At 35.8% G+C, this 25,092-nt stretch overlaps 1 protein-coding gene across 5 annotated transcripts in view; it reads left to right on the top strand.

The window, feature by feature from the left end:
- The window catches only part of ADGRB3 (adhesion G protein-coupled receptor B3), a 466,174-nt gene that overhangs the window by 158,768 nt on the left and 282,314 nt on the right, over nucleotides 1-25,092 (top strand). For 4 of the 5 annotated variants that reach the window (XM_056344433.1, XM_056344434.1, XM_056344432.1 and 1 more), the window contains exon 3: nucleotides 24,937-25,047. The exons of the other annotated variant lie outside the window; for it this stretch is intronic. In XM_056344433.1, coding sequence (XP_056200408.1) covers nucleotides 24,937-25,047 — 111 coding nt within the window. The remainder of the gene's footprint in view (nucleotides 1-24,936; nucleotides 25,048-25,092) is intronic. 5 annotated transcript variants of the gene reach the window in all.

The raw sequence follows: 25,092 nt of genomic DNA, 5'->3' as shown, positions 1-25,092 counted from the left end.
TGTAGACCATTACAGACTATAGAAATGTCCTGTGCTGTGCATCAGCATTACTGATTGTTAGCAAGAATCTTGAAAGAAATTCTGGCCAAATGAAAACAATGGAAAATAATGCCATTAACAAAAATAATGAGTGCCATATATAACCCAAACTTTTTTTTTCAATCTGTATCAATTGCCAAAAATTCCCATGTTCTAGGAAACAGCATGCAACATTAATTTATCCGAATAATAGTTTTAAAAAACAGATTGTTTTCCCACGCTGCCAGAGTAATGAGTCCTTATTTTATGTATGGCTTAATTCTGTCCGAACCATTAGAACCTGGGAGCAGGGTCCAGTTCCTGTGTCCGGATTTGTCCTGTGTCTACAGCAGACAGACAGGCTGAGGGAAGTACAGAGACCTTCCAGTCAGGAACTGCCAGGGACTGAAGAGCACCTTGCGTATCTTGCTGTACGTACTTTATCATCAGTCATGTCAAAAGGATTGTGGGCCAGCCCCATCAGCTACCTGAAAGGACAGAATCTAAACCTACTGTTTTCTCTTGGTGGGGAGCATTAGCTTGGATAATGCCACAGGAGAGAAAACCGGTACTGAAATAAAACCAAAACACATGTTCCTTGGCAAATGAAGGACACCAGGGTCTTCATATACAGAATGGCAGTACTGTAGAGAATGTCATCACTGCAGTGATTTAATACAGGTATTCCTTAGATATGCTAAAATATTAACATTTTCTGCTAATGAATAACGTTTTTTGTAACTTTTCATGAAACTGGTTTCCATAGATTGGCTGCATGACACTTTTTTTTTAACACATTGCATGTTGTTTTGATTGTAAAATATTTACTGGAAAAATAACATGGTAAAATCAAGGCCAAAACAAGGAAATAAAACAGCATAGCCAATGGAATTTTATAACAGCCTTTCTTCATGCAAACTGAAATTGAAATTTCATTTCAGCTCACCAAGTAAATAAGTCTGGATACTGTTATTCCTAAAATCAATTTGTATGCATCAGAAAACTGTCAATGGAAGTGGCAAAATTACACATATTTGGCAAACTCTTAAATACCAGTGCAACTGGGTAATTGTTGGTTGGATTTTTTTTAAAAAATAGAATTATTTTGTTTCCCTCTGATTTTGTTTTGCCTTGCTGATAGTCAAGTGACCCACTGTGAAATAGGACACTGATAAGTAGGATACAAGTCAGGGATGGGGAAGCTACTACTATGAATGTCAAATATACCGCTCTAAAATGTATTGCCTGCACTAAGTGCATCAAGGTTTTGTAGTGGAAAGTATTAAATCAACTTAAAAAATTGGGGGAAAAAATGTTTTTCTCAGTGGAAGAGCCCAGAATTGTATATATTTTTTCTAACTTCCTTAGCTGGTATAATATGAGATATTGCCTCTATCTGTAGAACTTGCTTTGCTTTTATTCTCAAACTGTGAAGGCTACAGTGGTACATGAACTCCACACTTTCAAACTACTCATCTGTTAATTCTTCCGATCTTAAAATCTAGTTTTCTTCCTTTCGTACAAAGTCTAGTAAACATATATTTAACAACTCATTAGTTAAAAGCTGCAAAATATTACCTGTTGATTATAACATTCTATTATTTGAATTTAAGACAAAGTATTGCAAAGATGGCACATGTAAATTACATTAAGGGTAAGTTAGGTTTAGTTGTTTCCTATGACATAGTATACCTTTCCTATGACATAAACTACCTTTTATCAGGGTAATGAAAAGACCCACTTAATTTTAGTAGCTGTTTTAAAGCCTCTCTCTTAAGACCTACTTTATATGGAAATCCCATCTAGCTCTAACAAAAACAACCTTTTAGGCAGGATTTTCAGGTGATTGGGTGTTTATTTTTAATTAGTAGATCTTTAACTTGACAACATTTAGAGCCAAATCCTCATTTTTCCCTGCTTATGTTGTTTTCGTGCACATTTAAGAGATAATCACGATTACAGATCTTCAAATATATTGCACATTCTTTTTTGAAGGAGTTGACATGAATTATGTGTTCAAATTAAAGGAAGCATATTTTTAACTAGAAAGCAAGTTTGGAGATTTTAAGTGGTGTCATAATTCTGAGTCACTCAGCTCATATAAATAATTTTGGGTTTACTGTTTTTTTAAGTGAATTATGAATGTAATGTTGTTTCAGTTATATGACTACTGAAGATGCAAACCTTAATGTTGACCTGTCCTTTGAAAAAACTATCCCCGAAGTATTTTTGCAGTAATTACGCATATGGGATTAAACACAAATGCATTTGGTATGTGATAACCAAGCAACACCTCTGCAATATTCTACTTCCCATTGTTGCACAGTTGTGAACCTTTTCCCATTCGTTCATTTTTGCCAGTTTTGGTTTTCACTCATCTCTAGAGTTGTACTTCATTTTAGCCTTTAGGTGGCAGCATTTGAGAAGAGTTGTAGTTGTGGGCTTGCCACCATCCCCAGTGCAATTCATGGACAACAATTTTATAAATAGAAGAGGACCAGGCACGTAGCTGCTCTGGTCAGTATGCAATTCACAGCAACGTTTATTCAGAAGCATTCAAAATGTAAAAAATATAGGATATATATGACCACTTCCTTGTTAACGCTTCTGCTTTCATTTTTATGCTTTTTTATATACAAAGATGTGTACTTTTACATATGTATGTATATGCATGGTTTTTGAAAATGCTTTGAATCAAAATGGAAATTTTGTTCCAATTTACTCTATGTGAAACTCTTTATTCCATTCCTACATTCTTTCTTTTTTTCTTTCTTTTTTAATCTTTTTTTCTAAAAGCAAATTTTATCTAAGAAAGGAGTAAGAAATAAAGTGTCTTGAGTTTAGCCATCTTTGCAGTTATCTTTTGATCTCTTTAGGATGCCTAAATCCTGATTGCCTGAAAGTGATGTGATTAGCAGGAGCATTTTCAAACATACATACAACTGTTCTCCATTTTAATTCACTGAAAACCAGATGCAATGTGTATCTAATCTTGGATTGTTATTCCATATATCCACAAGATTTATTGATTATTTCCCATATGTGTTAAATATCATGGCAATAGGTAGTCAAAAAAGATTAATCCTGGGCTTTATGGAGATTGGGGTGGCCATGTGTGGTAGACCGGTACAGAGGGACAGGTAGAGTGAACATCAGTGCTGCTACATTTCAGTCTACAGTTATACTTCATAATAAATATGACAGAGAAATTTTGTGTCCATACACTAGCAGAACTGTTTTAGTATTTGCACTTCATCCTAGGATCTACCCTAAGTCTCGTTTGTTCTAAGCTTAAATCCACTCAACTGCTTCTAGTTCAATACTTTGTAAACATGGAGTCAACTGTCCACCATCCTCTTTATACCAAGTTTGTATGCTTTTGAGGGCAACCGATCTAGACTAAACAAACCATTTCTGTTTTGTAGGTCATGTTAATTCAAGGACCACATGATCACAACTCAACCATGCAGTATTCAAATCAATCACTTTTGCAATTAATCCTGCAAATGCTGGAAGTCAGAAACCTGCCTATATGGGTTTTAATAGGTGCAAAAATAGTAATGAAAGCTTTTATTGTAAAAGTTCCTTAACATTCAGCATTGTTGTTGGGTTTTTTATTTTGTGGGAGATCTGAAGACTCCACCTAATAATTAATGTTAATAAATAAGGCTGTATTAAATTATGAAGCTACACGCATCTATGATAGAATTTGCTGGCTGAATTACATGAGTACAAAAAATACAGCAAGATTTTAAGGATCTGCTTCACAATGTGTAGAACACCACTGGCCAAACTGGAACTTTTCTGAGGACAGCTACGTACCCATGTCACATAGGAACAGGAGAACAGAAAAGCCAGGTCAATCTGTAAGGATCTAAAACAAAGCAAGCCAGCCTGATAATCTGGGGAGGTAGTATTGCTACAATCTGTTCTACTGATATACTTCAACTCAGAAGATAAAGGCTGAAAAAAGACCTTTCTCAATAATGTTTGCCTTACTAATATTTTCTGTCTTTGTGGCTGTGTTACATTGGGTCATATTGAAAGGCTCTCACTAACTGTTGAGCTCCTTTTTTTGGATCTCAGAAGAGAATTTTTATGACCATAACAAAATTACATGATCGATACACTCAAGGTTTGATCTCTTTCCTTTCTCCTATTTCCTATTCTACATGGGAACCTGGTACTGAACATAGGGGATCTTAAAGATAAGCATTCAGTGTTCTCTTGAGAACCATGTCAGCATCCTGCAGATGTTTCATCGCAACAAAACCAGAGGTTGTATGGAAAAAAAAGTAAACATAGCCAGTTTGCCCACTAGTTGTTGGGTATCTATACCTATTACTGCGGATATCTATGCCTATTACTGCTTTGCAAATTACAGAACTTCAAAGTATGTCACTCACATGTCTGCTACCTATACAACCAAGAGAGAAGGAAAACAGAAGAAAAAACCCCAAATGTCTAGTTAGAAGAAGTAAGAACTGCATGCAATGAGATGGGGAGACAGATTTCAGGCTTGTCTTTGTGGGAATAGCATAGAAAATTCAGAATCAGCTGAAGGTGTGACCCCAAAATAAAGTACTTATTCTACTTTGTGGATAAGTCTTATTCAGGGTTAGGGTGGCTTTAATTCTTTTGAGCTTAATTTACCATGTAAGCTAAAATGAATTAGGGCCACTTCAATTCTGAATGAATTATTTAGTCCACCAATTTAAGTAAAGTGCTTTGGCAGCTATTCATGAACTAACCTAAGCCTTGCATCTAGACCGTTTAATGACCAGTGGCATTTAGGCAGCAAGAGGCACAGTGTACTTGTTGCTTTCATTTGCATTTGCAATCACAAAAGCAATCTAAATGAAGCTGAAAAGTTATCTCTTCTGAATTACATTTTTTCTACCCATGGTTAATATATGATATCCCAGATATCTACTTAACGAAGTCTAACATGCATCGAGGAACCTGCTACACACAAATGAATAATTAATACAAGTTTAAGAGCCAACATTTTATGTCATTAAATATAGTACTTCACATTCTCTCTAATTTCATACTCAGTATCAGCATATATTATTACTAGAAGAGAATGCATAATTATATACTCAGACAAAAAGCTGGTATGATAAATCAAATGGAGTTATGAGGAGGAGTAGTGAAACTAGGAGGATCAGAGCTGCATACATATTGGAATGACAATATACAACCTTTTTACCCACTTGGTCACACTGAGATGCACGCATAAGAGTATTAATATGCATATTAGATATTTTCCCTTTAATTTAGATGGTTGCTGTTAAGAGAATGAGATTGACATTGATGGCTTCATTGTCATGTAGAATATTCTATGTCTTGAGTTCTTTTTCAGTTTTAAAGACAGAGTAACATAGGGTAAAGATGGGAAACTCCTATGAGTAGTAAATGTTGCTAAAGAATTTAGCTGCAGTATTTACATTTCCTTTGATCACTTACATATTTATAACTGCCCATCAAGCCTGGTATCACTGGAATGAATGTAGTTATATTGACAAGTATGATATAGGGCAATGCATAGTGGGTTAAGAAAACGTGATTATGTTTATTATTATATCTCAGGTTTTATTCTTTTTTATAGAAAGTATCTTAGGATCTGTTTGTTCATACCATAGAATTACTCAAAAGATTTAAGGCATTTGTCTTGAAAATGTGTGTGCTTATAGGCAAACATCTGCCCATGACGGCAGGTCTGAGGGTATAAATATGTAAATAAAGCCATGATTCAGCTGTAGACATCTTAAGTATGTTTCTACCATTATTTCAGCAGAAGATACAGTAGTGTGAGAGACATTTCCAGTACTTGAAGAATAAAATCACTAATATTTTTTCAAGGCAAGGGAAAATTCTGTGCTCATCACCCATACAGCTGCTGTGCTGTACTTTTTGTTAATCTCACTGTCAGCTCTGGCTCACATTGTTGCACGTATATCTTGGATAGTCTTAAATAATTAGTGTACTTAATGATCCATAACATCACGTGCAGCTTATTTATAATATGATGTCTTTGTGTTACAGGAAGTGCCCCTGAAAGAACAAAACTTACGATCTCAAAATTTCTTCAATTTCTTCAAAGTATATTGTAATAGTATAAGCATTTTAATTAAAATGATATTTCAGGTTCTTAAAATCGAAGTCTTGACTCTCATGTACCTTTGGAAAGAGGGGTTTTAATTTATTGCGTACTGTCATGTTAGGCATACTTGTCTGTAATACTAAAATAAAATAAACTATGGTCCTGGAAGAAACATACAATGAATAAGACAAAGTAGATAAAATTTCTCACAGATGGAATAAGACAAAGTAGATAAAATTTCTCACAGATGTGCTCTGTTTTTATAAAACAGGAGCAAAATACATGTAAATTGAAATTATAAAAACTTTTTATATACTTCCCAAATATAACGGTTCTATGTGAAGGAGAGATATAAGGCGAGCAAATGTGCATAGGAAGTCATGAAGAGAAAACCTAAAGAACACATAAAATCATATCATCTCTGTAAACTGACAGCTTTGCTCCCATGAGATTGCTCCTTTTTCTTTTAGTCATCTCAGTATAATGGTCTGGACTAAGGCAGGTTGAAACTGGGTAACAGAAAAAAAAAAAAAAGGCTAAAGAGCTATGTAGCAGTCAAGATTACATTCCAACCAGCTGCATTGATTCACTTTAAACGGCCTATGTGGGGAAAGATCACTGCAATTTTAATGCAAAGTGATTTGCATTGCTTTTACTGTTTCAAAATGATCCCAGTTGTCCACCCTTTATGGTTCCTTATCTGCTTTACAAGAACTTCCTGTTCTCATTTTTATTGTTTTACTTTTTCTTGCTCCATTTACATAGTGTGTTTAGGTGTTCATATTTTGAAGTAATATATGACTAGAGACGATATTTCTTCCTTCTTTGGGACACAACTTCTTCACATGCTAGTAGAGCAGGAAATACTCCACAAATTAAATTCTTCCCATCTGAGGTGTGCTTCTATCTCATAGGTTTACTGATGGTTGTGAACATATATGCTTCAGTATGTATAAGTTTTTAGTTACTAAGCAGCTGAAAGTTACAGCTCTGTCTAACTGTCCTCTACTGACTGGTTTTCTATTTCCACCTGTTCTTGATGTACATTACAGTGTCAAAGTTGCAGTATATCCGCTCTGTAGCATATGAAGGAATTATCCAGAATGAAGGGAATGGTTTAGTATACATTAAAATAAAATATAAAATTTTAAACATAAATTAAAAAAAATTTGAAGAATTCAGAAGAAAAGAAAGAATCCCCCCCAAAGCATGCTTTAGATACAGGATGTGCTGTTATGAGTAGAAACCTAGGGCTATTTAAAATGTGTGTGTGTATGGTTTTGAAATTTTACAAGAACAATTTCCTGTGACTGAGCTCTATGTGTTGTATGCCAGTCACAAGTGTGGAGCTTTCCTTTACTTTTCTAAAGCCTAATGAAGTAAAGTGGGCAAGCAACTGTCAATTGCTTTCCCAACAAGGAGGTTACAGACAGCCTTTGTGGAAATGGAACTGACAGACCAAAAATGAATTTTGGCTTAAAGTGTAATAAGGATGTGTCCTAATTCTTATTGATAGATTGCTAGATGAGAAATACTTATCATTAAAAAACATTGAAAATGTTACCATTGTTAGGATAACATTTCTGGAGTAAGTAGTAACTGGGATTGGAACTGTATTTCATGGATTCTGTCATGGGAGATTTTAATTATATGTGCATATGCAGTAAAAATAATAGACTTTCATACCTTTCTTTTCCCTCTTATTGACACTGAACATCTCTCATCCTCTTCTTACACAATCTAAGTAGTTAGTAAATATACTATTGGCCCTTCTTCGTTTACTGCTGTAGTATAGTGATATTTCCTATTCTTTTCAGGTAGCCTGTGCTTTCCAAAGAGTTCATTGCTTATATTTTGCAGTTTTCTAACAGTAATACAGTTTATATTGTTTAACACACAGTGCTAACTTAGATGTTCAGATTTTCCATCATCATTCCTACCTAAAGTAATTTTGGTATTTTTCACGAGGATTAAATTTCAGCATAAAGCTTAATTTCCATCTAACACTTTAATCTTGACTTACATTTTAGCAAAAGTACTTTCTATACAGGAATACAATTAATGCCATACAACAAACAGAATATGAGTTGCAAAAATCTTCCTTTTACTGTTATCCATCTTGAGTTATTTTACATGCTGTTGATAAATATAAGAATGTAGATACATTGAAGTCAAATGAAACACAACTTAACCCACCAGCATATCTTAAAGTAGTACAATTAACAGTAAGTTTCTCAGGTGTTTGGTATCAAGTCTGAGTCTTTTCAGTTTTTCATGAAGAGTAAACATTAAGCCACAGCTGACCAAAACAATTATTAGTAAGCAATTCTAAGGATGGGACAGTCTTGCTGCATGACTTCAGTATTTTGCTATGCTGTACATTAATGATCAGAAGTAAAAATCTACACCCTTGCTTGTAGATGTGCCTGAAAGTTTAGAGAGATTAATAGGTTAATTAATCAGATTAATAGAGAGATTTAGAGCAATTAATGTGAATACAGTGTGATGATGGTATATGAAGGGGGGGGGAAACAGATTTTAGTTGTACAAACAGCAAGTCAGGGGACAGATAGAAAGCCAGAGCTGGAGGGTGTGAAGTACTTTTACAGCCACATGTAGAACTGAGGAAAACTGTTTACAGCTTAGAGGCTCTTACTTATCAAGGAAACCTGAAAACTGGAGAGGAAGCAGAGAAAAGCCTCTGAAATTAAGTACTTTTAGAAGGCAATAACAATAAGAACAAAACAAATACCAATGAGTGGGAAAGTAAAATTGAGGAATTTTAAATATAAAATGGGGGTCTTCCGGTTAGTAATCTAAACAACCTGAGTGGGCTGGGCAACAATTTTCCAATGAAACAGTTACATGAATATGTACATTGCATTTATGAAAAAGAAAGATTTCTAAATGCCACTAGTAAATCTCAAGCACTACTGCTGGGATAATTTTCTTCTAAAAGAAAGAATAGTCAATATATAAGTAAACATACCTCTTTTTGTTCTTAAGAAAAAAATAAACCACCTCTATAATAAAAAATATATCTGTCTTTGTTTTTCTAAGGTCTATCTTGTATTTCAGGTGCCACATTTCTAAACCATTATTCCCTCGTGTTTGTTGACTTACAGCAAACAGCATGGAGCAGCTTTACACTTTGCCCTTCCTAACACCCCAGGGCCATAGCTGTGGCAGCTTCCTGCAGATGTGAGCATCACTGGAGGAGGGCCTGTTTGTTGTCCTGGTGCAGATGATATTCAGGCACCTTCAACAGCCAAATTGAGTGACTTGAGAGAAGTGAGCAGGTTGCTCCCATTTTTACAGTCAGCTCTTCCTTCCTAACTCCAGTCATCTTTGACCAAATGAGACTGTACTGATTCATAAGGGAGACAGCACTTTCCTCCAGAGCTTGGGTGGTCTTGCTGTCTCCAGGTGAAGACTACTGCATTCACCAAATTCTTTGTAAGCAGGGGCACAAGCCCCTGTTCACAATCTGTGGACTCAGTGGCTGAAGGAGAAAAGGTCTTGTTATGGTTCTACAGTGACACATAAGATCTCCAGAACCTTGCTGTGCTATCATTGATCAGACTTCAAATACAATATCTACCACTGGCTCTCTAACAAGCACCCCACAGGCCTCATCTGTCACTGGTTATTTATATCAAAGTGACTTTACAGTGATGTAAGCAGAAGATGCTTAGGGAACATTATATTGATGATCAAGGAAAACATCTCACAGGCTGTCAGTGGCTGCAGAACAAGCTCCTTGAGGGCAGCCTGGTGCTCAGCCCTCAGTATCCCCACACAGGGCACTGCGGTAAGTCCCGTGGCCCGGCAGGATCACAGGTCAGTACTCTGCTGAAGTCACCAGAGGAAGCAGGAGCAGTGGAGACAAACTCTATTCCCACCTTCCATTATGAAACCATTCCAAAACCAGTATGCATAGAGATCTCATTGGAAGGGTTATGAAGATGCAGAGCTCCTGGTTAGCAGCAAAAACTGAAAAGCTAGATAGTTGTTCTGCCCTTTTCCACATCAGAAAAATTCCCCCCATATTTAATTTGATAGGCTTTATTCTTTAATTAAGATGTTGAGTGATCATGCTTTATAGTCTAATAGCTCGTTTCATGTGGGTTCAAAATCACAACTAATATGTCTGCTTTTAGTTCATTGCAGCAGTTCTGAACAGTGGCGGAATATTTATAAACTCCTACAAACCCTACTGTCAGCTGTAACTCCCTTTTCTTAATGAAAACTGCAGCTGATGAGCATCATCGTCAATAGATAGGACATGATAAAAATTCACAGCCATGAAGCAGTGTGTCAAGTCTGAAGCAGGATAAGATGACTGGGTTTAGATACTCCCTTTTGTGGTGGCTCAGCTTATTCATCCTCAGCACATGTAGAAAATAACAGCAATTTTTCCATCAGTATGTAAGTATATGAAATAGGAACTATAAGCCGATACATGGGTTTCAAAGATCCTTAATTATTATTTCATTTGGTACAAATGTAGATCTAAATGTCCATTCCTTAACAGCCTTACATCGTGGGATGAACAGGGTTCAGAACTGCATGTCATTTGGTTACTGCTTTTCACATTTTATCCCTATATATGCTCAATGTATTTACGATCCTTAGATTGTATCCTACTTAATTATGATTCTTCTATTTCTTTTTAACTAGATGAAGTTGCTATTATTTTTATTATGAAGAAGCCTACTGTAGGAAGTAATAATTTACTTCTAATGTAAATCCTAGTGTGCTTGAGTAGATGCAATAAAGTTTTTTTTAATTTCTATTTTTCCAAATTCATTCAGTGAAGTAATTTCTGGAATAACTGATTTTTTTTGCTTCATGAGACAGAAAAAAATGATTGGGGCTGACTTAAATGTGTAACTCAGGGCTTTTGTTTGGTTTGCAGTATTTTTAAAAAAACCAAACCATTTGATTTCAAATTCAAACTGTAGCTATAATACAAAACAGTTATTTCAACTTTTACAAAATGCTATTCTTCCTGTCTTCTCCTTTCTTTTGTCTGAAACTCTTAGCTTAGTTAATCAGTGAGTTTTTCCCTGAAACAGCTTTTTTTTTTCTTTATTAAATAAGCTCTATATATGAAAAATATCACCTGCTGCCCACAGGAATGCACCGGTACAGCATTAGTACAGTCAGTCCTTGGTTAGGTTTACTGTTTACCTGTTCATTTGTTGCATACTGTTATAGTGAACCAATATAATCACCTGCAATTGTTTGTGCTCTTTTTTTCTTCTAATAGAAGTTACTTAGTTTAGAGGTCATAGTAAATATTGATGTAATTAGTTATATATATATCATGCTAAATTTTTAGTTAAAAGCAAAGCAGTTAAAAAACAGTACCTCAGCTTATATGCCCTGAGGATGCTCTGAATTAAGTTCAGACACAGCTATTGAGAACAGAAGCCCTGATGGTTGTTATCCCTGTCTTCTTTAACCCTGTGAGAGTCTTCGAGCAGCAAGCAGAGCCAGACAGATCCTGATCAGACATGTATGTATATGTGACTTCTTCCCTTCTGAAGAGATATGCTTTTGCTTTCCTTTTTTCTTCCCCTTTTTTCAGTGTGGTTGACATTCTTCTTTTGATGCCAAAACAGCACAGAGTACCTGCTCAGAGGCCACTTTGTCTTTAACCAGCAAAGGTATTTATTTCGTGCAATGTTGGGGAGCTAACCAATTCACACCAGACAAACTAGCTCCAATTAGGTATTTTATACAGTTTTCATGAGAAGTTACACAACATCTTTACATACATACTCATTTGGTTTTGACACCTAATCATTCAATTCACAACAGGTGGGATCTAGGTGGAGTAGACCTTTCAGTTTTCTTTTTTCAATGATTTCCTGACCTGATGGTCTCCTTAACTCCTTCAGGTGCCCACCTTATCTTTTCTAATTATTCAGAGTGCATTCCTTTCTCAACACAAACCAGAGCATCACCCAGGGCATTGTACCAAACTCATCCCTACTATCTTTTTTTTAAGACCTTGTTCTGTCTCACTTTAGATACTATTTAGTTAAGAATCATATAGGACTCCTGCTTTTCCTGATGCCCTGAAGCCTGCAGCAGTCTCTTTTCTGCTACTCCAAATTCTGTATCCTACAAGGAACTCCTAAGTTTTCCAAGACATGTGAGAGGATCTATTCCTTGCATAGGGCATGAGAGGAAGCACAAGAAACTTCGATTTCCACCTTGAAGTAGTGATGTTTATGCAGGCTCATTAGAACTTGGTCAGAAATTCTCCCCATATCCTCAATTTTTAAGTCTTTTTATTTAGAATCTGTAAGCTGTGTTATGACTACCAGAGTTAGGAGCTAAGTGGCCACAGAAATATTATACCCCTCCAGCTATTAGTCCCAATTCTGGATCTACAGAAACTGGTGTGGGACTCAAAACTTGCTTCAACTGTAAATACCAGATAAGTGATTTGCCTTTGCTCCTGCAAAGAAAGACTTATCTCTAGGGCTAGCCGGAATTACCTCATTTAAAGATTTACATCTTATTTACATACTCTGAATAGCACCTTCTTTTCAGACTAATATTTGAGTACTTCTTGATTGCTACAGGCATTTGTCCAGAAGAGCCCTGGTAATCCAGTGATCACGTATAGTAACGTTTCTTTCCACAAGTATTTTACTATTTATAATAAGTTCTTGCTCTTCTAGCAAACTGCCCATGTCCTGACACAGGAACATAGCAAAGGTATAGTGGCTGACATTCCTAACTTCTGTTTAGTATGTACCTAATGCATACAACTGTAACATTTCACATTAATAACAACAATGCTCCTTGGGGGAGTAAGAAAATAGCAGAGGGCAACAACAAAAGATGTTCTCCCAACTGGAACTTTCTCCTGGATTATTGTACTGTCCCATTTTTAATATTGGGAATAATTTATTGTCATTACTCTTTAAAAGACTACCACTGAGAGACAATTCCAGGCTGACCTCATAATGAATAAGGATTTTGTGAAATGACACTCTAACTGTAATTCTTCCTATAATCTAAAGGCTTAAATTGTGTAAGAATCTACATGGTCTAGCAGGACATAGAGAAAGGAGCTAGAAAATAATTTCTTATTATTCTAGGCCTGTCAGTCCTGTGTGCGGCTCACAACCACAGGAATTAATCCATCTGGAGCCAGTTCTGCTGACGCAGCAGTTATACACACATTCAATTCCATTATTTCATTGCTTTTGATTTACACTAGTGCAGGTGAAAGTATTGTCATTTGTAGGTGATGTTACTCCGATGTTAATTTTTAAAACCACAACATCAGGCAGAATAAGACTTGTCTGTTCTTTTGATAGTGGGAAAGAATAATTGAAATGCACCACGTAAAGTGATCAGAATTATATAAAAGTGCTAACTGTGATTACTGATATAGGGGATTGTATATTAGCATTAATTACTTATTTTTGGATAGAATCTGTTACATAAAAACCTGCTTCTTCATGTCTTTTGGCAACTTGCAATGATTTTTTTTTTTAAATATAAATTACATGGAAGTAAGAAACGGGAACATCTGTTCTACGGCCTAAACTCTATACATGTGCTGTCATGTGGCACCAAGCCCTTTTCCCAGAGGTAGATCCTGTGCACCCAGACTATCCTTTTGAGATGTTTTACATATGTTAGCATGTGGGCATTTGTATAACCATGCCTTGCATCGATGGGTTCTGCAGTTATCCTGGGAAATAAATTACTCTGACTGTAGATATAACTACCTCAGGGCTCCAGATTGAGTTCTGGCACAGAGCACTCCAGTTCAGTCAGGCTTTGTAGACCCATTGCTGCAGCGCTTTCAAAACCTTCATTAAAACTAATGGAACGTTACTTTTGAAACTTAGGATTCTTTCAATAGATTTTAGTGGAGTTTGCTACTTATATATCAGGAAATAATTCTGCTTTTTTAAAAAAATAATTGTATTCTCATTTGCCAAAAGATAGTCCTAAAGTCATAAGACTTTAGTTTTTAAAGTATTTCATTTACTCCGAGATGTAAATACCAAGCTGAAGTAACCTTTAAGTAACTTTTTATTTAACAAAACCCCTCAATTAAATATATCCTGGAAATACAAAAAATATTCCACAAGATCCACACAGAATGAGCAGTCTGAAATCGGTCTAAAGCTAGGGTTCTTTTTCTGTCACTTTCATCTGAGAACTGGTAGTTGCGAACTTCAACATTAGCTTTTCAGGCTACTTGACGTACTCTTGATAAAAATTATACAGCACCTATTATTTCTTTCAATCTAGTTGTGTTCAACAATTCTTTTTCTGAATTTATAATCTTCTGCCTTATTCCATTTTTTAAGTTAATTGTTAACCACTTAACTGTGAAATAAATCTAATCTATTCATTGTGGTAGTAGTATTGGATATGTGGTATTCTAAGTACATAAACAAGGTAAGGGTTGTAAGTAGGAATAATAACGCATAGGAGCTTTGAAGTTTGATGCTCTGCTTATTTTCCCCCAATACTTTAGCTGCTGTTCTAAATAAATAAATAAATTATTTCCAGTCATAGACACTTCCTCTGTTCTTCAATACTCACTGTTTCTTATTTTCAGTTTACAATGCACATTGCCTGTCACAGCACTCTCCAAACTAGCCAGCTGCAACAAGGTCTTTTACCATCTCATACCAACTCGCTCTTCATGCCAGACCCTCTGCTGCCTTCTCCTAGTCTCTCCTCATCCAGGGCGTGCATTCTTTCTCCTCCCTCTTCCTCGGCTGCCCAACCACCTAACTTAACCAGCCACAGCTGCACCTTATCTACATCGGCCAACCCACCGTCCCTGAAGCCAGCCCACAGCTGTATATTATCAATGATAATTAACCCAGCTTCATTCTTCTACAATTGCCTAGCTGTGATTAGATATACTGCTTTTATAGTTCTGATTCCTGATTAGACAATCAGAATATATACTACTAAGTCTCCAGTGGGCATAATTTAATGTATTGTTTCAGGATTTGCTTACCACAAGTATTTCATTATACATGCTTATAGTAGACTATATATGAGAACACTTCTTTGGGGTTATTAAATCATTAAATATTTTCAGAAAGCCAACACACAAGAATGAAAAACATAATTTGAAGCAAATTCAATTTTTTTTAAAAATATCTTTGTATCAAAGATATTTTTGTAGCTATTTTATTGAGCTCCCCAGCAAACCCATTGTTTTCCAGCCCTTTTTAGACAGTAGAGTAGAGGCAATGGAAGAGATTTATAAGATCCCTGTGGGCAGATGTGCAAGTAGCTCTGCAGAGAACTCAAAAAAGGTTCATAGTTAGGAGCAGCATAATGAGATTCCAGTCTTAAGCCTCTCTGAGAACAGTGATACACATTCCTGTTGCAGGTCTTCAGCTGTTGAGAGAAAGTCAGTTTGTACTAAATAGAACACCACTAACTACAGACTTCTCCATGAAAGAGATACTAGTTTGTCTATGTGCATAACTAATAGGTCATTTGGAGAGTTCATTTACATAAGTTATAGGCAGAGTTCCCAGTGCAATGAGTATTGCAAACTCTTACAGTTCTAAGTTCAGAACTAAACATCTTCACTGAAAAAAATCTCTGCTTGCAGTTTTCAGATAGTCATATATGTTAACTGTTGGCATAACTTCTTCAAATGATGGAGCATGATGAACTAAGACAGATTTTGGGTAACCACATCGCATATTATGCTGACAAGCTGAAATGAGTCACATGAGATGTATCTCACACAGCCATCGGTGAATAGATGTTTTTTTAAATGATCTGTATTATTGACATATGTAGGAGAAGCAGCCACAATTCTTCATAAAGTACACTTCCATTAATCATTCTGGAGGTCAAAAGGTATAGATTGTTGCAGTAATATTTTTCAGAAGATGCATGAGAATTTAAAAAGAATTCATTCAAGTGTCTGACATCATGTAGGGATGTAGAAACAGTGAGGATACTGAAATCAGTTACTTTGATGCTTATTGATGAAAGTCAGGCATGCCCTTCTACCTCTGAGTATATCACTTAAGTATTGTCATTTTTCTAAGTGTGGATTATGCAGTAGGTGAAGGAGACCACTGCTTTTTAGCCTCAGTGTGGTATCTGGGTCCTTAAAAACATTAAACGAATTGCTGAGTTTGACCCTGAAATGAGAATCTCAGAGACCTAGAAAAGTGTGCTTTTACTGAATCCAGTGAAAACATCTAATGGATTTTGAAAAAATCCTCAATGATCTAGGTCCGTGTGACTTTGATAGGTTTTGAGTAAATCTGTTATGTGCTTTCCTAGTTGAAATCCCATGCATGTATTTCTGAAGAAAGGATTTAGTTATTGAGGAGATTTGTTCTGAGGCTTAGGTTTTGAATCGCTGCTTTTTCCTTTAATTTATGTCGTGTTCTCCCATGAAGTCAATTCTGTTGACTAGAGAAGAGGTAACTTTGAGTCATGATTGTTAGGGACATAGGTTTCATCATAAAAGTTCAGAGAGATCTTAGGTCAACATAAGAGGCCTTTCAAGAGATTCCAGGTCCATTCTGAAAACCACTGCAATACACTACCTGTCAGGTAGAGTTACAGGCTGGCAGGTAGGAAGCAGACAGGTAGAATGTGCCATGCAGACATCTCCTAGGCTGAACTGCATGGAATAATATGTTTGACATTGCACATGTGAGATTGTTAACCTGCCAGTGATGGTTCACAAAGTCTACATATCCTTGTGAACAGGTTATATAAACATCTTAGCTCAGAGTAGGTACATGGTTTTGGAAAAGACCTTCTAGACAATGTCCTCACCTGACAAAATTTGGCCTGGCTGGGTGGAACCAGGCCATCTTATAGCAGCCAGTGTTCTTCTCCCATAAAATTTAGCAGCTTCCCATGATGCCTATATACAAACAGCCATCTTTGGGGTACCGCAAATGATAAAAATGTAATGTGTAAAAGTCACATCCAGTGACATATCCTCCATTTTTTTTTTTATTTTGTAAAAACAATTTAGGAGACATAAAACAAGGACAAGAAAATGCTCTTAAAAAGGCATGGAATGTCATTTAGCTTTACCATTCTAAAAAAAATAAATCCCACATTCAGTTAAGCTATGCTTAGTGAGTAGAGTTTGCAGTACCTATTATTTAAAACATTGATTCTTGCTCCTTCTCTTCATACAGCTTCAGAATCTTTCATAGATAATAGATTTCAAATTTTAATGAATGCTGCTATCATTTAGAGAAGATTAGGCAACCATCTGCAGGGATGTCTGCAGTAAATAGTTGCAGGGCAAGGAAATAGCCTAGATGTCCTTGTGAATCTTGCTTTCTACAATTACCCTTACTTTTTGCTGTTTCTAGAACAGAAAAGAAAGAATGAAGTTATTGAATTCAAGAATAGCTTGGAAAATTACAGTCATCTTCTCTTGAGTTCTAAATGTATAGAGCAATAAAGAGGCACATACTAGCCTTTGTAATATGTAGGTAGTTGCTGCAGTGTTCAGTAAAAAGAGATTGTTTATATAAAAATGCTACTATTCTGAAATAACTACTGCATTGGCTAACTATCAATAATTCAATTAATTAAATATACGACAAAGCAGAAAATTTAATGCAGAAGTAAAATTGTATGAAATGCAAAAAAAGAAGACATCAAAGTATTATTATAAAACTAAGATTTAAATTTTTAAGGGTTACACATGAATAAGTTATTATAGTAGAAATATTGCAATGATGAGAATACTACAAGAGAATGCATTATAGGTCTTTCATTTAAAAAAGCAAAAATAAATAAAGGTAATCCCCTGTGTTTTCATTCTTTAATGTGTTATTGCATCCATGAATGTCTTGACAGAACAATGGGGAACATTGTAAGAATAATGTACTGCTGAATTTAGAGGATTTTAATGTTAAACTCAATGTAAATTTTCTTTATTACTTTTATTATTTTTATTTTAATACAAACATTTTGGGATGGATTACTAGGGAAATATTTGAAGAGGGAAAATGCGAACTACAGAGTATCTTCTGCATGCTGGCTGTGACAATTAAAAAATATGTCAGACTTAGTAGAGATATAAATGGGTAAAGCTGCAGTTTAGGCTTTCATTCACCCCTCCTTTTCCTCTTTGCTTAGTTACAATTCTGCAAAGTACATGTGAAAACACACTACCTATTGTGGTGACAATTTACATTCATTTTGAACAGGTATGAGTCACTTTACTAGATTCACATGCTCACTTTCTCCTGCTTAGGTGTAAGATGATGAGAAACTGAGCCCAGGAAGGCAAGTAATAAAGCTTGCACAGTTTCAACATTCTCTGCACAAGTGAATAAACATGAAGGCTTTATGATGTTCTTCACTGACCAAATATGTAACCATGAATAAACAGGTTCAGATCCCACTGAAGAGAATGGCTGGCTAAGGGAGTCGCTGCAGAGATGCACAGAGAGACAGCAGACTGCATTGCCATAAGAAAGTCTAACTCACCAGGATTTGTGCTATAATTTATATTTTAATTCAGTAATATTTTATTTCTTATGTTATTAAAAATAAAAGGAATAATATTAATCTGACATTATTTCCTAGGAGCAAATGGGTGTCCCTAGAGTCAAACACAAACCAATTACCTATGTACAATATGTTGACTGTTTAGAATACAGAATTATTTTTCCTAATTTTTTGGAAGAGTGCATACGTATTTGTATTAGGGTATCTCTGTGTGCAAGAGAAAAAAATCTTTTATCTAATTTCCTATAAATGTTAACCTATCATTTTCTTGATAAAATGCAAAAGTGCATTATAATTAAAAAACCAACAACAACCACTGTTGCCTTTGATATTTCCACTGCTATTAAAATCCTGTCCATGTTTTCATGAGTAATAGGATATCTTTCTCACTGTATTCATGAATACAGCTCGGTTCAGATCTTAATTCACTCTAATGAAAGAAATTATTCCATTCAGTTTGAAACTGGTCAAAGCTCTTCTATACTGTTTTGGAGAGCCAAAAGAGGACTTTTTATGGGACCATGATCTATGTAAGGAAGTAGGCAAAGACTGTTCTAAGAACGTTTTTGACATTTGCTAAGAAGAGGTTCCCATGGAAATCTAATTCGGCTAATAGCTATGTTACCATTTTGGCAACTTGCCTGCCTGGTGAGGAAATACATTTTAAGAGGTTCCCATAGAAAGCCATAGCCTAAATCTGTACTGCAGAGTGATGATATTCACTGATGCCCTGAAGCTCTGTGTCCTGACAGCGCAGCATTTGAGAACAAGTGCTTCCTTGTGGGGCCTGGGTGCCCTGCTACAGTGAAGCAGGGCTGGAGACAGAGAAGGGGCTGCTCCTGGCATCTTCTTCTCTTTTGTCACAGGGTTTACTCTAAGGGAAAAACCACTGCAGCTCATGTTTTCTTTGCTTTGAGTGTTTCGGGGGTGTTTTTTGTTTGTTTGTTTTTTTTTTTAATCTCCAGCCCTACAAAAGAACTAAAAAAAAACAACAGAAAAAAACACCAAAAAGAAAACAAAACCCCCTCAGTTCTTTGAATATTTCTTTTATATAGGAAAGATAATTTTATAGTGAAAAAGAAAGTCTCTGCTTCTCAATCCAATGCAAAATTGTGCTTCTAAGTCAACACACATCCTGCCATCTAGTGACCAGAAGAAACTGTACTGACCACTGCAAGGCTGAGGAGAAACCCCAAGTACTGCTGTTACTGCATATTGCACTAGTATCTTTGTGGGAGAAACTGTAGAATAGGTTATGAAGAAATTAAATGTGCAGGAAACATTTTCAGGCTCCGGGAAGTCTGCAATTAATCAGATCTATTGAAATCATTTAATAGCTCAGTCCAAAAATTAAACAAACTGGTTCGTTATATATTTCTCTAGCCCTCTTTCTTCCTTTCCCCCTCTGCACCCCCTCCTTCCCTTTCACCTGGGACTTACATCAGCATTTTGAATAATTTCTGGGAAAAACATGTCTGTTGGCATAGAGAGGATGCCACGCTACTGCATTTGAGATGCTTTGCAGCCAGAATGTGCATTAATGCAAACTCTTTAATATTCATTCCATAGTCAAGAGTAATTGAAAACACTCATTTGAACTATTTATGGTTCAGGAGTGTGTGGAATAGTATGAAGTACAACGCCAGAGTGCTGTGGGTGAAAGAAGAAAAGGACAAAAACTTCAGGGAATCTATTGCCTCTTCTTGCTTTTAAGGTTCTGATCAGCCTTCAGGGAGCTGCTCACCATCTCACTTTCCGTGTGGTTCAGTACAAGCTGAGGACACCCAGCAACTCAGAGGTTGCTTTACATTTTACATGTCCTAAAAGGGTAACCCTAAAAGGTTCAATCACTTCATTTTTTTTAACAGTTCATTCACACTGTTGTCACCAACTGCTATGCTGAAGAAGGCTTTTTTTTTTATTAGTGCCAGTCCATTCTGCACCATTAATAGCACAAATCATAGTAGATGGTACACCTATAACAAGATCAATACACTTACGCTGTGAAGTTCCCAAGAAATGTGACATAAAAATAACCAGAAGAGCCAACCCAACATGGTTAATGTCAGCTGATGACAAGGACATATATGTAACAGGCTTAGGAATATTATTAAACAGTGTAGGCATAAAACGTGTTTGATGTGTACCTTAAATTCAGTTATTATCCACTTTAGCCATTGGTGAGCAGAACCTTACAATGCCAGTATTTTTCTTTTGTATTGCTCAGTCTTCCTACTTTGCATTTTTATACTGTTTTAACAGATGTTTTTTCTTCTTTGTTCCTACAGAGAGCACATGGCACCTCTCTTGTCTCCTAAAAATGTACACCTACATTGGCCTCAAGATTTTAGCTTCTCCTTAAAAACTAAAAAGGTTACTCAATAGGAAAAAAAAATCCCAAAATGTAACATAAAAATAAAGGTAAAGCCAATGGGACTACAGATAAGAGTTGTTGTAAATAATACTCAACTTTGGAATTTCAGAAAAATTTTTTTTTTACTCCTAGAATGCATGGAACTATATTACATGCTTCAGAGTTATATGTAAAATGAAATAAGTCACTTCCATGTTAAGATACATTCATTGCTAAGCTACTTTCAAGTATCGATCTATTGTATGCAGCTGAGGAGAGAAAGAACATGCATTGTGCTGCAGGAAACTATTGTAATTCCATAGGCACCAAAGGACCACTGATAGCAGCATAAATTCTTTTATCAGATAACGAAACATCAGATTATCTACCACAAATGTTTGGAATATGTTATGGTTTGTTATAAGGCATGGTCTTGTTAAAATGATCCATTCAAGGTTCCCCATAATGTTATTTTTTATTTACATTTTGAGGTATTTCTCTAAGTTTTATTCTTATGCAGGTAGATTATAACATTAACAATGTAAAGAAAAGCATTAAATACCTTTCATGTTTTCAGGCCTAACTTAGAGTCACATTGGTGATTTCTGGATCAGGCCATGTACCTGTCTGCTGCAGAAAAGATTCATTGTGCCTCTTCATTTAATGAAACAATCTGATTACTATCAATATTTGAGGTAAAAGCAAAGAAAGACTGCTCTGTTTCACCCAAGGGAAAATCAGGACAGGCATCATAAAAAAAAACACAAAACATTCAGAAACTGATGTCTGCAAAAATATCTTGTTGTGGGTTAAAAAAAACCCTTATTTTCAGCAGCAAGAACTAGGTAAGAAGAGTGAGAATGAGAAAAATTCCTTTACTCAGAATCTTAATTCAAGCATCCAATATATCCCAGACATCAGGTCTTGGATCTTGCTGAATTGACCTTGCAGGGCGCCTTTATGCCAGATACTGTCTAGAGTAAGGTGGTTCTTAACACCTTTCTCACACAGAGAGTCCTTGAAACTACTTTGCCATTTTAGACATACTCTAGGCTGACATGGTTTAAAATGTTCTCCCAGCCTAGAAAGCATTTAAATCTACTCTGTGAAGCGCTGAGGGAAAAAGAATGCATAACTGGTTCATCTCCTACATTTGTTATTTATCTGGGATCTGAAAATGGAGGAAAAGGTTTTTTTTCTATTTAGTATTGATTGTAAACTATGGCAATCACTTAAGATATTTTATTATAAAATGCTTCATAAGAAATGCATTACTGTTGAGCTTTTTAGATTAAACAATTTTGAGAGCACTGTTTGTACTTATGCGCCGAAAACGGGACACTTCTGCTCCCATTATGAAAATGGACTTGATCCTTATTTTTCTTTTCTTATGAGGCCTGAATTTTAATGAGGCCCTGAAGTCCTCACCGATGCCGGTACACTGCACTTCCTCTCACGGCTTTTGTTCTCATGCGGCTTTTGGTTAAATACTTCACCTGAGTATGAAAATGAGAGCACTGCATAAGTCTGGTTCTGGTTTTTGACGAAACAAAGAAATAATTTACTCTTTGTTATGAAACACTGATCTTCTATATATATTTATATATTTACTATATAAATGCTTAATATATCAAAGGGAGATTAGTTGAAAAGTGCATCTCAAAGACCATCAGCAACAGTTAAAGTGAATTGAATGCATAAATTAAAAAAATTTGTTGCGAAGTGGAAAAATGAAAAAGTCGAGGCATGATTAGATCCTGCATCAACAACTTGTATTTTATTTTGCTTGGTGATATTTGTGAGTAACTCCATCGTTGTGAATGGAGCTACGCTGGGTATTTAACCACAGCCCTGAAAGCTGATCTCCCAGGCTTCACTCAGCCTCTTCACCAGAGGTCTCTGTCCTGCAGCACACTGTGTGTGCCTGCGCCCGGAACAGGATGCTGCAGGACTGGGACCAGAACATTCACCACCTCCCCACATGCATCTGGGAAGTCTTCCTCTAGCAAAGGTCTCTCATTATTGCACTCTGTTTTAACTAAAGAAATAGAACTAAGCCTTCTGCAAGAATGGTGCCTCATCCTCTAAAGTGCCTGACAAGCAGGCAGCACACAGGCAGCAAACTCAGAGCAAACATGTCTTGCTTTCACAGCCTCTTCTGGGGGAAGGCTCTGCGAAGTCTCATGTCCTTCACTGCATTGTTAATTACAGTTTAAATGGTCATCTGTACTGCATCTTGTAAAAATTGTAAAAGTATCATCCTAATCATAATTTGCATTAGAATATTGATTGTAAAATTTTAATTATAATAAGAGATTTCCCACAGAATAAAAACCTGTCTTAAATCAGAGAAGCTGCAGAAGACATGTATTTTGCAAAAATCCATTCATAAAATTTTGTAACACACATACATATATGTATATATAATATATATGTGTATATATAATTTAATTATCTTTTACATGTATTTCTGGGATGTGTTAAAAATGTTAAATGAATTCTCAAAATACATTTTATTAATTAGAGTTTAAAATATTCTCTTTGGAATGCAAACTGCATTACTGTTCTCAAATGAATAATTAAATTTATATTTTAAGTGGTGCCATTAATGAATATTTACCAAAAAACCCCAGTAATTTGGAGAAATGTATTAATAATTTACTAGAAAGGAAAAAAATGCTCTTTCTGCTGATTGACCCCTTTAAAAATAAATTAAGCCTTTATTATTTTTATAAATAGAAATTTAAACATGTTTACTTTGATGATTTATCGTAACAATGTGTTTGCAAATAATATTTATTAGTAGCATTTACATCTTATATAACGTTTTGCATCTTTTGAGGCAGGAAGGTAAGTTTTATTATCTTCATGACTTTACAAATTGGGGAGGATTTTGAATTTTGCATTTGCAAGGTAACCTTCCAGCAGAAAGGTATTTTTTAATGTTTATATTCCTAGTGCTTCTGACACCTTCTGCCCCATCGTAAACTTTATGAGGTTGTAGTTGAAGTAGTTTCAATGTTAACCCACGGTTCCCAGAGCACCCAGCTACAGACAGCTGTGTGTGCCTGGGAGGGCCAGAGGGAGCTGTGCTGAAGATGCAGCAGTCCCCCTCTAAGTGCAAAGGACCCTTCACAGTTCATCACAGAAAGAAAAAATGGATTCTGAAGTAGAAGGCTAGGAGGTTTGTGCAGGACCAGAGAGGGAACATGACAGCAGTGACAGGATAAAAAATGAAGCACTCTTGTCTCCCACACTCCGAGCCTTTGTCATTGATTTTTATGTAGATTTCCCTACTGAAATCAATGGGGACTTCTTTTTAAATATTGAGGGCAAGATATAACCTATAGTCTTTCTGAAAGCTGTTAGTTATAAAGGAAACAGTTCACAAACATTTGTTCTGTTGGATTCAGTCTAAAAATAAGCAGTTTGTTGGCTAAATTATTATTATTATTTTGCATTTCCACCACTCCCAAAGATGTTTTGTTATCTCTGTTAAGGCTTCATCAGCCTGAAAGATGAGTGCAGAAATAGAAGTCCTCTGGAGGAGCAGCAGGCTGTGCCATAGAACAGCATTGTCTAACACTGTCCCAGTCATTTTCTGGTGTGGTTTGCACTGATTAAAAATATAAGAATGAAAAGTCTGCATTTGAATAATTGGTTTGTCCTGTGTCGTACAGCTGATTTACAATATGTGTCACTACATTGAATGTTGGTTCATGCAATAAAATCATGTTTGAAAATCTGCAGACACAAATTTAAGTATTTATTAAAAGCTGAGTGTAGCAAAGGTAAATTGATGTTAACTGCCGTGATCACTTGCCTGACTCTTATCAGCAACTTCCAGGTATGTTTAGGAGCATATTGCATGAGACAGTATGTGACTTTTGAGAAATGTCTACACACAAGCTTTCATAAACCTTTATTCTGTCTTTAGAATTTGGAATGATGGGAGATCATACAATTAAAAGTCAGCGACCTCGATCTGTTCATGAGAAAAGGGTCCCTCAGGAACAAGCTGATGCTGCTAAATTTATGGCACAAACTGGTAATACATCAGTTACATTTTTCTATTTATTGTTGTTAATTTTAG

The sequence above is a fragment of the Falco biarmicus genome, chromosome 6 (genome assembly GCF_023638135.1).
Source record: "Falco biarmicus isolate bFalBia1 chromosome 6, bFalBia1.pri, whole genome shotgun sequence".
Taxonomy (NCBI): Eukaryota; Metazoa; Chordata; class Aves; order Falconiformes; family Falconidae; genus Falco; species Falco biarmicus.
This window is presented reverse-complemented; position numbering and strand designations above follow the sequence as displayed.